At 35.6% G+C, this 16,938-nt stretch overlaps 1 protein-coding gene across 22 annotated transcripts in view; it reads left to right on the forward strand.

The window, feature by feature from the left end:
- Positions 1–16,938, forward strand: part of CAMK2D (calcium/calmodulin dependent protein kinase II delta) — a 366,378-nt gene that overhangs the window by 93,686 nt on the left and 255,754 nt on the right. For 21 of the 22 annotated variants that reach the window (XM_073804924.1, XM_073804923.1, XM_073804928.1 and 18 more), the window contains one exon: positions 1,459–1,553. In XM_073804924.1, coding sequence (XP_073661025.1) covers positions 1,459–1,553 — 95 coding nt within the window. Of the gene's footprint in view, positions 1–1,458; positions 1,554–1,879; positions 1,905–16,938 lie in introns of those variants that run through there. The other variant, XM_073804935.1, reaches the window with a different exon arrangement.

The following is a 16,938-nucleotide window of genomic DNA, read 5'->3' on the forward strand; positions in this document are numbered from 1 at the left end:
TGTGTTAGTAAGAGGAGGGGACAAAGAAGGGGCAAGACCTTCCACCCCGGCTGTGGCCCATTCCGATAATCCTCAGCCCACCTTCTCCCGCTCCCCCCACCTTTCTGCACCAGAGGCTTGGTGGATTTACGATCCCTGCAGTTGTAGCTGTCATCCTGAGAAGTGTGCGAGCGTGTGTCTGTGTGTATGGAGAGGAAACAAGAACCCATGTAAAATGCAACATAGATCATGTTTTCTGTAAATAGAGATGCCGCCTGCTTCGCAGGCGTGTCGGCCGTACGACCCACGTACGGATGAGAACTCGCTGCCACAGACGGTGCCATATTTATTGATGCCGAAAGTTCAACTTGGCGTAGAGTCTATTTCGCGTCCAGTAGTTGTTCTGTCCAGGAAAAGGGCCACCCCAAGGGACTCGAACCCCTGTCCCATATCCACGATTATTCTTTGCACTAGATTACTCGCTGATCATCATCCTTCCTAGGATTTACGTGTACATCTTCGCATTCTCTGGGAGGATTTATTTATACAGGCAGCGGAAAAGCCCTTTGGTGACCGGGAGAGAGCTTCCCAAGGGTAGCCCATCGTTGTGTAAAACGACCTCCTACACCTGACGGGCAGAGAACTATTGTACTTGGTGATGTTAAGGAAGGGGACAGGAGACCTACTGAGAACCTGTGCAAAGAATCTAGAGGCCGAGCCTTGAACGTTAATTTATGTAGCATCAAACCCAAACCCAAATCCTCTGTCGCTAGTTTCGAACATTGCTTAAGGAAGGGGCGCGTTTCTGTGTGTGTTGTTGTTTTATACAGTTGAATTAAAGGACATGTAAATATCTTTTAAATGTAATGAAAATCATATCCTTATATATTTATGTTGTCTGCTGTTAAAACATGGAGAATATGTCGGAAGAGCAGCTTAATTCAAACTCTCCCCTCCCCCAGCCCCAAACAGGGCACAGTGAAATCACCATAGCAGGATTTGTTAAACCCCACTCAAGTGTTCCTAAGACTTATTTTAATGAAAACAATCACCATATTTACCTACTTGGAGCCACATTAATTTTATTTTTTCCTACTAAAATAAATAGGCAGCAGATTTTTTGCTGCTCCGTCTCAGCTCTGCTCTTTGCAGGGTTTCTTCTCAGAGCATTTGGTGCTGTGTTAGCGTGAAGTGTAAAATGTTTTCAAATTTCATGTGCAAACAAGAGCCGTCGTAATTGGCAGTTCTTTTCATTTTGTTGATTAATAATGTGTGCTCCCAGTTAATGAAATCTAATTTTATTCTTCAACATTAAAGAGGGTCTCAGTTTCCAGGAAGAACGGTTCATTTTCTGGATATTACTTTATGGTATACTGATATTTGACAGTTCACTAAATTCAATAAAAATGCTCAGATGTGCGTTTTTAATAGAATGTCAGAGCTGATTATATTGATGACCTGCTAATTATTGGTTTTCAGGGGGGCATTCTCAGTGGTGAGAAGATGTATGAAAATCCCTACTGGACAAGAATATGCTGCCAAAATTATCAACACCAAAAAGCTTTCTGCTAGGGGTGGGTATTTTCAATCACATATATATGTTACTTGTGTATTTGTCATGTTGGTTGTTTGTTCTGTTGTATGTTGGTTCTGTTGTATGTAAATATGTCATTTAGTTATACTTGTAGCCTTAGGTATCATATGACATTTTGCGATTATTTCCTTCCTGAATGCCTCTTGGTCTGTACAGTTTAAAAATAAATGACCAAATACAATTGTTATTTGATAAATTGTTATTAAAATGCTATCTGTCCTGTGAGTAGTAGCATAAATAACTATTTTAAAGCAAATAAATATCACTAAGTGCATTTTGCCTTTAGCTCCCCTGTGAAATAACTTTCAGAAAAACCCTGGAATGGAAAAATGTAAGTCTCACAACTGTCATTATTCCCTTTTGCTTTTGAGAGGAAAAATGGGTCATAACTCAGCTGAATCATATATTTCAATTGTAGTTACACTTGAACTTAATTCATCAAGGTATATTTAACAGTAATGGCGTTGGGAGGAAAATTTTATGGTTGCTATATTCTAGGAAATTCAGCTTGATTTTGATGTTTCTGTGTGCAGTTCAGACCTTTACTGGATCATCTGCAGTAAGGCTTCTCACTCATGTAATGTATTTTACACATGCTTTATAACCGCAAAGGTAATTCGTACTCATAAAATAGCTGTTGACATAAGCAAAAAACTTGGAGGGGCCTCATTGCATTCTTTTTATTTTGTTGAACTCATGCAAAAGTACTTATACTGAAAGGGTAAGCATTCCAATTATTGTGAGCACGTGTCTAAGGTGTTTCCATGGGAATTTATGGCTTGATGAAATAAAAATGAAATTAAAATGAACAAAATGCCATAGTGTACGTCCATTACAGTGACCTGGTTTATTTTGAGTAACGAGAGAAAAAATTCCATTAGGGTTACTTTTCCTTTAATTTGTCTTCTAAAAAGTGTTGCTTTCTAGAGTATCCTGGTATCATTGTGTCTGTCTCTGCCATGATTTTTTTTTTCTCTTTATTGCAGATTCTACTTTTAACGTGTACTTTAGATTTAGGTTGACGTTTCAGTTTATTCATTTAAATGGGATTTTGTTGTGATTTCCTTCACCTGATTTTAATGAGTCTGAGGACGGTCTACCTGTTAAAGTAACCCGCACCATAGATTCAGGACATGAGAACTAACGAGAAGCACGTTATGCTCAATTATGTTCCCTTTCCCCACTTCTCTCTCCTCCACAGAACATCTTTAATGGTAAAGGAGTTGCTAGACTGTAAATGACATTTTAGTGTTAAAAAGAAAAAGGAAAAAGTGTAGTCAGATTTTTTTCGGTGCTTATATAATTTCTTCCTGTGTGCTAGGTACTTTTGGCAGGAGTGGGGTATCAGTTCTTTTGGAGGCGTTACAACACCTATCCCATATCTTTCAGTGGCTTTAAATTTTCTCTCAAAATAAATCAGTCTGTGCTGCATGTTTACTAATTTCTTAGTTAGAATCATCCCTTTTCGTCTACCGCAGTTCATACTACCTACACCAGGGTGGCAAATACGCCTGTCTCTGCTCACATACATTTTATTTTACTTTCTTTTGCCTCGAATGGGTGGAAGATAAGTCTTCTCTAGCCTGATGGGACTCCTTCTCCCTGTTACTCTGCTGATGTTTCTCACCTGCTCATACTCTGCCTTAGAGAACAATCTACTCCAAAGCTACCTTGCCCCTTCTGGATTTAATGATCCTTATTGTTGAGATTACATTTAGGGAAAGTAGTTAGGGTGAAGGGCTAACATGCATGCTTCTTGTTCTCCCTTTGCACTTTTCTTTCCTGTGACTTTGGGCAAGTTTCTTAACCTACTGAAGAATGAGGTGAAGAAGAAGGTGTGGGAACTAGATGCCCTGGATTTAAATTATGATTCCCCTACCTATTATTTGTGTGATCTTGGGCAGTTTACATATTTTCTATGAGCCTCAGTTTTCTCATCTGTAAAATCAAATAATAATTTAAGCCTCTTATAGGGTTTTTGTGACAAGTAAGTGAATTAATGCAGTATAGAACAATGCCTGCTATGTAATATGCATTAGGTGAATATTGGCTGCTATTACCTCATTGGGTTGTTGTAAGGATCAAAGGAAATTATTTGTATGACAGAACTTGAAAATCATAAATCCAGTGGCAGCCTTGATTTAGCTGTGAGAACCCGGGTTGAATCTTGGTTCTACTATTTAGTGTACTTAGTATTGTAGATTTGGTTCGGTCACTTAACTTTTCTTGGTCTCAGGTGATTCTTCAGTAAAATGGGGGAAAAAAATCCCTATATGGTATTAATGGGCTGTTTTGAGGATTCAGTGAATTTTATGAGAACTACTTCTTAAAAAGTGCAAAGTGCTGTGTCAATTTTACTTATTACTGCTCACCTATAAAATACTATCATACTTTTCCTTCAAAATGTTCAATTTATTTTATATTGTCACACCAATTAGAGTTGTTTATAGAATATTTATACCTTTGAATGTATACATTTGTTAAACCTATACTGATAGTAAGCTATAAACTCTTAATGGGAGAATATACCATGCTTTCATTTTTTAGTATCACATTCTACAGCATTGAGGACATAGTAGGGGGGGCTCAGTGCAGAGTGACTCGAATCAAATGTGGCTATTAAATGGTGTGTAAAGGAGTTAGATACCTAGTTCATTCCTAAGAACAAGCAAATACTGGATGTAAAGAAGTCTGTAAGGTAGTATACTAAGAGCAAGTGCTTAAAAATATGAATTCTCCTTTCAAAGCACTCCCTTCCCAGAAGATAATGATCTGAAAAAACTTCTTTTGCCGAAAAAAATTTAAAGTAATTTCCTTAAAGGGAAATGTAGAATGAAATGCAAAACAGCCTTTTTTCACCTCAAGGTAATGACTTTTTTTTTTTTTTTTGATTGCATATGGCAGTTTTTGTGGATCATGGAACTTTTTGTGCAAATTTTTGTTTGTATTATTAGAAATGCCATACCTCTGTAAATCCAAGTTTTAAGCCTATTTGTTTTAAAGACTAAGCAGGTCCTTCAACTCCATTAAATAATGTTCTTTAAGTGTAACATTACAACTGAAAAAGAAAGGCCATTGTCAGTACATCTAAGACCATGAGGGAATTGCCAAAACTTTGGCTACATTCCTGCACAAATTTGCACCTCCAGCTATACTGTCACCCATGTATTTTTCTGTGCCTAGATTTTAATGGATTTCCAGCAGACAGTTTCAGTTGCATTTCCTCTCAGCTGTTAGTCACACACAGCATATTTGGGAGACTCAGAGTCTGTTGAAGAATTTCTTTCCTTTTGCGTTAACACGTGCATGCAAAGAGCATTCATACTCTTTGCATGCACTCTGTTCATACGTTCATACAGTACTGATCACATAGATGAGTACATTCATATATAATTTGGCTTGTTTTTAAAATAAAAAATAGTGTAGAAATGTTTCAGTCATCTGATATTTTATATGTAATTACTGTCCTCTAAAATTTTTTTTGTTAGCTAGGAATAGAAGGTGTGTTTAGTAAGTGGTGGATAGTGATAATAGAATTTTCTCATATTATTACCATGACCAGTAGAAATTATATCATTTTGATAAATTAGGTTAGTACTTAACAAATGCTAATTTGCCCTACTCTTTTGATATTTTGTCTATTTTGACATTTTTATAACTGTAAGGTACTGTCAGATTATGTAAAGTCCATGAAGGACTGTGATTGCAGTTCAGAATCCAGTGGACTGATGGTTCTGGTGGCAGATGTCTTTGGAAACAGTACATGTGACTTATTTCACATTTTAAAGCCTCCTTGTGGTAAAAGATTTTTGTATGTTTTTGATCATTAGAAACCACTTCTTATTACATAGAGTCTGTGATATACCATAAGTCATTGTTTTGTAAAATATTATAAATTACAATAGAAACTTGAAATAATATATGCGATTACAGGTATATTTTACCTCTATTGCTAAAGTTAAAATGGGGCTTCATTTTATATTTCTGTAAAACTTCAGATATAATGCAAGTAAACTTTGATTTTGCTAGTTTTGTTAATTCCTAGATTGGTATTACTAGACCATGAATCAGGACTTTATCAACTGTTTTGACCATGTACAGAAAATTAGGTCTCAGCTGTGAAATCTGAATATTGCATGTATGTCCCTAAGTAGTCTTATTTATGTTATAATAGGGATGTCAATAACTAACTCTTGCTACACTGTTTTCTTTTTTTGGCATCCAGGCAGTCAAGAAATTACTGTAATTTCTCAATTTCGTGGTTACTTGTCTTGAATTGGAAGTAGAACTGAAATGATATAGGTGAATCAAGTTGTTCTGATTATACATTATTGATTTGGCAATTTAGAACTAATTGGGCAAATGATACTAACTTTTGAAAAATTTCTTGGCTCAAACAATATTTTCAGAAAAAATTAGTAAATCATTTGATTTTTGTACGTGGAATCTCTACAACTGTTCAATTATTGAGACCCAAAGTGGCGTGTATCATCCTTATCACTTTAGTGTCCTTTGGTTATGTTTAGTTGTATTTACATTTACGTAGGCTTTAATATTAAGTATTTATTTTTCTCTTTTGGTGAATAAAAATATTATTGATATTCAAAAGTAGGAGATAGAAAATAAACATGTATATCTGTATTTCCAGGAAATAATGAAAATACTTTAAGTATTCCAGCATCATTAAATAAGGCAAACTTAGGGAATGTGGTTGTCACGTGCTTCACTGTGATGGTTAATAACTCGTATAACCTCTACCTGACTGATCATTCAGTAGGAATTGAACACCCTGAGAACCTTGATTGTTTATACATTTAGATTAATACTTTTCATTTCCATTGAAATATTGAATCAATTCAATATAAAAACTAAAATTTAGTAATTACTTTTTATGAGTTTTTTCAATGTTAACAATCATGAATTACTATAAAGCACATAGTAGGATTTTTCTTGGACATTTAACTTCTTTTGTTAACTCAAAGTTTAATTTTTAAGTCTTTTCCTTGGGCTTATACTGAGGTAGGCCAACTCCTAGTGTCTCTAGGGCTGGTCAGTATTTTTTTTTTTTAAAGTAAATACTCATTTATTGGGGTATAGTGTGTAGAGTTTTTTTTTTAATAAATTATTGGCAATTGGTTAATGATTGTTTACATGGAAGGCTATTTTAAAGCTTTTAAATTATAGTAGTATCATTTAGTAAATTGTACTGCGATATATTAAATGGAGTCTTAGCAAAATATTTTTACTCTAAAATATAATACCTTTATAATTTATATTTTATACTGCTTTATAGATTACTAAGCACATTCACAAAGATGACCTCATTTTATTTTTATTTGATAAATATTTAATGATTAAAATTATTAAACTTTACATATCTACACAAATAGAGAGCACAGAAGACATAAATGGTGGTATAAGTCTAGCATGAATAAAGTGCCGTGGATTTTCAAAGGAGGGAAAGATTATTTCTGCCCAGGGAAATGAAGGAAGGCTTTTATATAATATGGATTTAAATAAATATTTAAAACCATAATGCAGATGGGGCTCAAGTACCAAAGTCTAAATAAACAATTTGGAGAGAGTGTTCAAAATAGTTTAGATATCTGATTATAATGAAAATTTTATTTTATTCATATGGTATGTTTATTGTGACTATTAGTAAGACGTTATTTTTGTAGTAGGAAATTTTTTAGATGACAAAATTCTTATGATTCCAGTTAAAGTAGATATCACAATACTAAGGTGAATTCATAGACCTTTCATCTGCCATAACCTGTCTCTTACTCTAGGATGGGGAAACTGGTAGGTTTGGAGGGGAGAGAGCACAGCTCTGTTTGTTGTTAGGTTTTGATTTTAAATATGAACTATTATAATTATACACAGTCAAAGAACAACATCATCATTGACTTTTTTTAGTTAGGTGAACCCTTTTTAATACTACAATCTCCTTTTAAGACACTTTATTTAATCCACACTGCAGCATTCAGATAGACAATGTTATCTCCATTTTTAAATAGTTACTAAGAGTTACTCTGAGTTACTAAGAGCCTCAGTGTTAGTAAATGTTAGAATCAAGAATTTCAACCCAGTTTTCTCTGGCTCTAAAGCCTGGATCTTTTCTATCATCACATCCCATTGATTGCTGTTACAGAGAACTTATCTTAACCTTTCTGTACTGATCTGTATGTGCTTGACTCATCTTCCCACTAAACTTCAGGTTCCTTTATAAAAAGAACTATGCCTTATATACATCTTTATATTCCCAATGCAATGTATGGAACTGAGTATTTATTGGAAAATATATTTGGGGTTCCAACTTGTGAGAGAAGATAGTGTCTTAATTGCTGCAGTAACATAAGATCAAAATGAAGTTTCAGAAGGCCTCACCGTGCTCTTTTGTGAAAGGAAAACAATGTAGTGAAAAATCTTTTTAAAATGGTAGGAAAGGGGGCTTCCCTGGTGGCGCAGTGGTTGAGAGTCTGCCTGCCAATGCAGGGGACACGGGTGCTGAGCCCTGGTCTGGGAAGATCCCACATGCAGCAGAGCAACTAGGCCTGTGAACCACAACTACTGAGCCTGCGCCTCTGGAGCCTGTGCTCCGCAACAAGAGAGGCCGCGACAGTGAGAGGCCCACGCACCGCGATGAAGAGTGGCCCCCACTTGCCGCTACTGGAGAAAGCCCTCACACAGAAACGAAGACCCAACACAGCCAAAAAAAAAAAAAAGGTAGGAAAATAATTACAGAAGAATGAAATATTTTGGTGAACTTAATTTATTAACTGATTAACATAAAGTTCCTAGCATTACTTCTTCTAAATGATTTACTTAAAACTCAGCTCTTAGCCAAAGCTCAGAGAAACCTGCTCAGAAAGGCATTCTCCTCTACCTCATCTTGTTAGACCAGTGAAGAATGGAAGACAAATGTGTGTTTCGTTGTTTCTTCTTGGACAGCACTGTTGTATGTGTCAAATTCATACAGAAGTATGGCAACTGAAAGAAAAATACAAACTTAAGTTTTTTATTTGTTGGAAAAATAACTCGTGGGTATAGAAAGTAGTATAAAGATATAAATAATATTGTTATGTAATATTTATATACAGTTAATTGTTCTACCTAAGGTTCTCTACTTTTTGTTAGATTGCACAGGGATTAAAAAAATTGTTACATAAAATTTGATATATGCAATTATGCATATTTAATTATAAAACAGTAATCAAGCACCTAGTAAACCTCCACCCAACTTAATAATTAGAACATTCCCTTTACTTTTGAAGCTTCTTGTGTGTTCTTGCTGATTCCCATCCCTTGCCTCATTCTAAGAGTTAATCACTACCCCTAACTTTTTTGGGAGAGCTACCTCTTTTATTTCCCTATACTCTGGGACTTTTTAATTAACTGGTTGATCTTAGTCGATAAATCAGGTGCCAGTGGAAAAACTATGCACTTATTATCTAGGTAAATTGTATTTTATTTTGAGTTGTATGTGTTTAAATCATGGAAAAAACTGCATTAATTCTCATATATTAGTATATAATCTTACCCTTTCCCTTAAGGCTAGAGAAGGCTTAAATTACTTGGAATTTTTTTAGTAACAAGAAATTCCTTTTGAAGAAATTTCATTTATGATGATGTGTACACATTGAAATCAGTAAGAGTAAGTTGTATAAAACTAACTTATTAAAGGTAAATGTAGTAAGTGAAAATTAATCAGATTTTTATTCTATCTTATAGGGAAGTTATAGAGAGTTGAGATATGCCACATTATGACATTAGTGTTTAAATTAAAATTTGATGTTTTGGTAAAGAAATACTTTTGCAATTTTTGGAGGCTATGTTATAGATAACTTAAATTTCTGCTGAAGTGTATTCACTAGTAATCCAGGCCCAAACTCTCCATGTGCCCAGTGGACTTGCCAATTTTCCCCTTCTGTGAATGGCACCATAATTTCCCCAGGCTCTCAAGAAGGCTTAATTCCTTTCTTTTCCTTAACCAGTCTTTCCCTTAACCTGTCTCAACTCCTTTTCCTTCTCTTCTTTCTCACCATTCTAATTTGAGCTTTCTTTTCCTCTTCATTCAACTCTTTTAAATAGCTTCTTACACAGGTTTTCCAGCTGATAGTTGCAACATTTTTAATTCATTTAGTCACCTCATCATTAGACCTCTGTACCCACTGTGCTGAGCATTTGATAAGATCTAGAGATGGACGTGAAAGGTAGAGATTCTGCCCTCAGGTATTTCATGGTCTATTAATGTGGATGCTGACATGGTAAATACAGTATATGGAGCTTTTAAGGGCTGTAATAGAGGTATTCACAGGGCCTTCAACGGAGATATGGTTGGAGGTGGTTGGTATCACAGATTTCATGAAGAGATTTATGTGTGAGATTGTGTTTAGAATGATAAGTGAGCCTGTTAGAAAAAAAAGGAGAAATGGTTGGCCAGGCAAAGTAAAGCAGCATGTTCAAAGGAAGGGAAAAAGTCTGGCTCCACCCTGCAGGTGGAATGAGTACACCTAGTACTGTTGAACTCCTCTCTCCTTTAAGACCCAGTTCAGGTGCTGCTTCCTCCAGGAAGCCATCCCTGACTTCCTCTCCACCCCTCCTTCCCTTCTCTAGCCAGATGTGATGATTTTTCTCATCCTTTGAGTACCTTTTTCATGTTTCTTTAGGAGCTTGCACATCTCTTCCCTTGTATTGCAGTTATTTATGTTGTAGCTTTCAAGCATCTTGTGGACATTTTTAAACTTATCTTTGAATTTGTGCCTGGCACAGTAATTACAATATTGCATATACTTGTCAATGTTTGTTGCATGAATGGACAAATGAATGGGTGAGCAAATAAGATTCTGTCTTTTGAAATAGACCTCTGATTAACAGAGTCCTATGACAGATAAAATAAATGAAAATTGAGCTAAGGTTTCATGTCAGGTGGCATTCACTAACTGAATAAATTAATTCTCAATTATTCGCAATTCCCTAATTATTCCATTAGCTTTCAGATGACAGGTTATTCATTGGAAAGAATTTTGTATAATTCAGTAAATTTTTGAGCAACTACATACAAATTCTCATTGCTTTTTTTTTAAACCATGTAATGTAAAGTGGCTCAATAATAAGGGGTGACATTTTCATTGTGTGTCCATCAGTATCACTTCAGTAATGTCAGATTCATGTCATCATTAAATTTTTAAAACATGTTTGGATTTTAAAATTTTTGATCCATTCTCCAGAGGTGGTTACTTTTTTACTTAGCTTTTAACAAAGCTCACTTTAAAAAGCATTTTGGTGATACTTTATAGAGTTTTGGATACACAAATCATGGATATTATTTGCTTAGAGTAATTATTTGATTTTTTAGTAAAGGCAGTTAGAGGCTAGCCGTTATAATTGCTGTGTCTGTCAATTCTGAAACTTGGTGGAAGGACTAGGAAGTGTACTTGTTTCAATATTGGAAAACAACACATAGTTTAGAGCACTTATTTGTGTTTCCTCTTCAAGGAACTTTTCTTGTGTGATATGTTACAGGAAATTGGGGATTTCACAATTCTATAACTTTACAGTGTATATCATATATATATTTTAGAAAATATGCTCTTTTCATAAAAGCGTTTCAATCATATTTTAAAATGGCAATTTAAAGGCCAGATGTGGCAGAAGTGATTTGTGAAATTAGTTCAGCTAAACATTCTGGCCATTTTGTAGAAACTTTATTTATGATGAATCTTTTATTATTTTAGTAAAGCAAATTGTATATGCTTTTTTTTTCCGTTGCGGAGCACAGGCTCTGGACGCACAGGCTCAGCGGCCATGGCTCACGGGCCTAGCCGCTCCGTGGCATGTGGGATCTTCCTGGACCGGGGCATGAACCCGTGTTCCCTGCATTGGCAGGCGGACTCTCAACCACTGTGCCACCAGGGAAGCCCAGTGTATATACTTTTATATTAAAGATTATATATATATATTCATATTTGTTACAGAGAGAAATGTATACTTTGGACATACCTCTGAAATACTTTTCAAATTATTTATTACCAACTTGGATAAAAACACTTAAAAATTATATAAAAATATATATTCTAAATACAGAATCGGGGAAGTACAGAAAAATAAAAAGAGGAAGACACATTCAAAGTTGTTACCCCAAACAATCACTGTTACTATTTTGTTTTCTTTCTTTTTTTGTTCTTAATTTGTCAGAATACTAGACTAAAATACACAATTTTGTGTCCTGCTTTTTTGCTTAATATTATAAAATTTCCCTGTGACTACAAATCCTTTGAATTACACTTCGCTAAGTAAAACATAAGTTTTAGTATTGCTAGTTTTTTAAAAAAAATTTGTTCTTTGCTATGATAAATGATATGACAGTAAACATTGTTTTGTAAAACTTTTTCATATTTCTAATTCTTAGGGGATATTCATAAAGGAGAATTAATGGGTTAGAGGATTGAATTATCAAAATTCTTGATAAATGTTGCCAGATTGCATTATGCAAATGTACATTTCCACCAGTAACATTTAAGTATGCTAGTAAAACTGAATTTTGGGAAGCATGATTCTAAATTTCAATTTCAATTCAACAAAAGAACAGTTAACCTTGTTCTACACCCCCTGCTAGATAAACAAAAGTACAAAGATAAGGTCCTTCATCTCAAGGTGAAATAGATGTGGAGTCAAGTATATTACCAGGCAGGTTGATAAGTGTCACAATCGAAGTATATTATCAGGCAGGTTGATGAGTGTCACAATGGAAATATTTACTCATTCTGGGGTATAAGAAGGTAACTGGGTTGTTGAAAGGTAAGGGAAAACTTACCAGAGGAGCTGATCTCGGAACTGGGTTTTGAAAATGACCACTTTTGAATTTAAAGATGGATAGAAAAGATATAATAGGATATTATTTTAAAAATTAATGAGAAGCAAAGAAATCATTATGTGCCAATAAAAAGTGAACTGGAAAGTATGTAAGTATTTTTTAACCCTGAGTGGTCAACTTACTGTATATAAAGTTTCATGAAAGCATGCAAAAATTGATGAAAAGAGATGGACATTTTTTCTTTCAGTGAATCATTTAAGTGCAGCAGGATCTGTTGGAAGGTATTAAATATGTTGGGTTTTGGGGATTTTACAGCCCTGAGTCATTAGGGATGAGCAGCTGATAAGAGAGGAGTAATAACTTATCTACCTCATATTTTGTTTTATTTAGCTTTGAGGCAAATACAAAAAAAAAAATTTGAGTGACTGAGTGAAAGATAAAGGACAGGAGGATAATTAGAGTTTTTTAAAAAAAATCAACCAATATTAAAAGTGCCCTAGGGAATCCCATTTGTGTTTATAAACAAGAAAAACTAGATGGTTTCTGCAGTTGTGATATTGGATGAATAACTTGTTAAGAAAATGTAGGTTTTGGTTCAAAGCCAAAGGTAAGTAAGTTGTCTAAAAATGGTATTGACATTATTCACTCCCTGAATTTCCAGTGTCTAGAGTAGTGCCTGGGATCCTTCATAGATATTTATTGAATAGATGAATGAATAAATGACTCCCAAACTACATCATATTATGATAACATATTAACATATTTAGGGACCCAGAACTTTTAGCAGTTAGATTTGTATACACTATACTCTTTTAAGAAAAGCTCAAAATTAACAGATTAATTCTGTGACATGATATATAATTTAGTACAAGCTGATGGTAGAAAATAGTAATTTATTCCCTTCCCTTAAATAATGGGAAAAAAATCTCTCATTCACTTAGAAGACAACTTCAATTTAAATATTTAACCTCCCTAGCTAGGCTTAACCATGCAATATTTTCCTCCTATTTATTTTTATTTTTAAGGGAACTTAGCATCTATAAAACATTTTAATTTGTAAGATCTCCCCAGTTTTGTTAATATTAAGGACTATGTAACCTGTAGTTTAGAGGGGGGCTATATTGTTTTATTCTCTATGTATATATATATGTATATATATATATATAATTTACAGTAGAATATTTTTGTTCTGGTGTAGGAGCTTTGTGGAAGAGAAAGCCTTCTATTGACTTCAAAAACAGTGACTCAAGGTTGGTATAGTCGTTAGAAAGTAGGGTGGGAAAAAGCCTAATTCCAGTTTGCAAGCAGAATTTCAGGGTCAAAGTCTACTGTTATCTGAGTGTAGGCCTCCTGATTTCAGGCCAGTTTTCATTCTAGTAGAATTGGAGAAGGAAAAATAAAAAAGTATCAGAGAACTATTTAACTCCTATAAATGTAAATAGGATTGAGGCCTACTTTCACTAGTATTTATGTGCTTTGGAAATAAATATTCTTTGGATTGACTGCCCCTGCTTCCTATGTATTTTATGATCAGGAGAAGGGATAAACAAAATTTAATTGTTAACCTTAAGTCTGTTTGAAAGAAAAAGATATCATATCTCATCTTGACAGAGAACCAATTATTGGATTACTTACAGCACTGTATCTGTTTAGTGCTAATAATCACAGTATCTATAATCGGCCAGTGACACAGTATAGAGAAGGCCCTAAGACTTGAACAGGGATGGCTAAAGGATCACTGAGAGAGTTAATCTTTTAAAGTAATAATGATTTTTTTAAATGAAATTAATATCTGTTGACCTTTTGCAAACTTTGAGAAACTATTTTAGGTAGGAGACTTTATGTTTTAGAATAATCTGAACCAACTAAATCCAAATTGAGAGATACCAGTATTAGAAATATACAGTGAACACACACAGAGTCAGTCTTAAAAATAGCACTTAGCGGGCTTCCCTGGTGGCGCAGTGGTTGAGAGTCCACCTGCCGATGCAGGGGACATGGGTTCCTGCCCCGGTCCGGGAAGATCCCACATGCCGCGGAGCGGCTGGGCCCGTGAGCCATGGCCGCTGAGCCTGCGCGTCCGGAGCCTGTGCTCCGCAATGGGAGAGGCCACAGCAGTGAGAGGCCCGCGTACCGCAAAAATAAATAAATAAATTAAGAAAAAATAGCACTTAGCTGTGAGAGGATAATTTCTCCTCCATCTAGCATATAAATGTTTCATTCAAACTGTTTATAGCAAGCTTTGGGGAAGAAAGGTGGAGGGAAGTGAGAAATGAGTCTTTTGAAAAATTCTTGTAGCTCACAGTAATGCTTGGTTAGCGTCTTTCATTCAAGGATCTGAGGCGTTCCCTAACTGAGTCCCACAGTACTTCTGGAGTGTGGGTGAGGGATACTCGGGGATTCTTGTGCCCAGTGCCGGGAGGCCTGTCCTCCCGAGTGGCATGTTGCAGCTGTTTCATAGTGCACGTCCCATTCCCTCCTGGGCCACGGAGTGGAGGAGCCAGCATTACCCAGCTGAAATAGCAGAGGGATTTAGGGAGCAAGGAGCGAATTACCTGGACTGCAATTTGGGTAGGTCTCTGGGTCAGTAACCCAATTCCTATAAAAATGTTCTATCTTTAAAACATTTTATATCCTGCTTTTTTATCCCCAAGAAAGTAAAGTCTGTCTTTCTTTTCCTCTGTATGATTATGTACCTTTGGGAGCTTAACATTTAATAATGAAGAATACGATAGCCTATATCTACTCTTGATGAGGAAAGAAAGCAAGGTTAGCATTTTCCCTAAAAGTTGTCAGAACTGTTTGCATTATGCCTGGCAAAAGCAAGCTGTAGGAGGCATGAAAATAATAAAATATGCTCAGTTCCCACAAAAAAAACTGACAGCATGGTTTGGAGAATAGGAGACACACATAAATGATTATAGAAAAGATAAAGATGAGTAATAAAACAATGTAGTATGATAACTCAGTGTACCTAGTAGCGCCATTTAGTTGCGGAAGCAAGAAAAGTAACACTGAGGAAGTAGAAGTTAAGATGGATGGGAGGAAGGAAGAAGGATAAAGGACACAGGGGTGCAGAAATGTTTGGGCAGAAGATAGAGAATCTGTGGGAAATCAGGAAAAAAAAAAAGCCTGTAAACATGTCTTTGATTGCCAAGTTGAGAATATTGTCTTAAATACAGTGGTGACACTTTAAAGAGGTCATCTAAGACATTACTGGGCAGCAGTGAGTAAGAAGGATGGATTGGCTTAGAGTGTAAGATACTAAAATTCTGAAACCTTAAGATAATGAAGGATAAGGCTGACTGGGGTTTCAAGTTGAATCATGGGGAAAATTGTAACTTTCATATAACAAACTGAGAAGTCAAAATCAAGAACTGATTTTAATGAAGGAAGATGATGAATTGACGTGTGTTTAAGCTGTATATTCAGGTTGAAATATCTAAAAGATCATTGAAAATTGAGCGTGATCCTTGAGAAAGGGACTCGGGAAGCAGCACAGTACACTGTACAGGTTAAGAGCATCTGCTCTGAAATCAGGTTGCCAAAGTTCAAGACCTGTCTCTACCAGTTCTTTAGTTCTTGTGATCTTGGGTGAACTTAGTAACCTCTCCAAGCCTTGTTTGTTTGTTTGTTTGTTTTTAATCTATAATAAACTGCAGTAATCAGTTTGGCTGCTATTTGTGACTTGTCTGCACAGAGATGACGTGCTAGTGGAAAAGGTCGCAAAGGACAGAAGATAGAAAGGAAAAAAAAGAGAGCCTGGGACAGTGATGTGGGGGAATACCTGCATTTTAATGGATGAAAGGGGGAAGTAGGATTACTTTAAGAGAAGTGATAGGATATGTCAGAAAAGGAAAATGCAGTGCTTTGAACTCAGAGAATTTTTGCAAAGGAGGGGATGGCTAGTGATGTTCGATGTTACAGAGAAATAGAAGGAAATGAGGACCAAGAAAAGGCCTTGGTTTCCCAGATAGCAGAATTTCAGTTATGTGAGTGAAGCAGTCATGAGGATCAATCAGGCTAGTCTGTTATTCATCTTCACATCCTTGTAACTGAGCATGTTGCCTGAAGTATAATTGGTATTTAATAAATATTTGCTGAATGGAGAAAGAACAAAACCTATTTCTTCGGATTAAAGAATAAATGGAGATAACATGTGAAACCTTGCTGGTTTAATAAAATAGGAAAAGAGAGACAGACACACATGCCAAGGGGTAATTTCAGGGATTAACCCAGTCAAGGGAATTAACTTTGGTGATAAGTAAAACTGAAGCTTATTTGAAGGAAGAGGAAAAAGAATCACTAGAGAATAGAAAGACTGATAATGTAAGGGAAGAGGGTAAAATCGGGGAGGTAGAGTCCTGGAGACTTGGGTGTGTGTGGGAAGAAGACCTTCTTCTTTAGGGGGCAGCAGGAGAAGACTGCACAGATTTGTGCAGTCTTAAGTCTTAAGGCATTTGGAGTGGAGAAGAAGACAGTTACAGCCCAGCTGAGAATAAGAGAAATAGAAGTAGGAGTGAGAGCTTAGAACAGATTTGGGGTG

This window comes from Tursiops truncatus, chromosome 5, assembly GCF_011762595.2.
Source record: "Tursiops truncatus isolate mTurTru1 chromosome 5, mTurTru1.mat.Y, whole genome shotgun sequence".
NCBI classification, from domain to species: Eukaryota; Metazoa; Chordata; class Mammalia; order Artiodactyla; family Delphinidae; genus Tursiops; species Tursiops truncatus.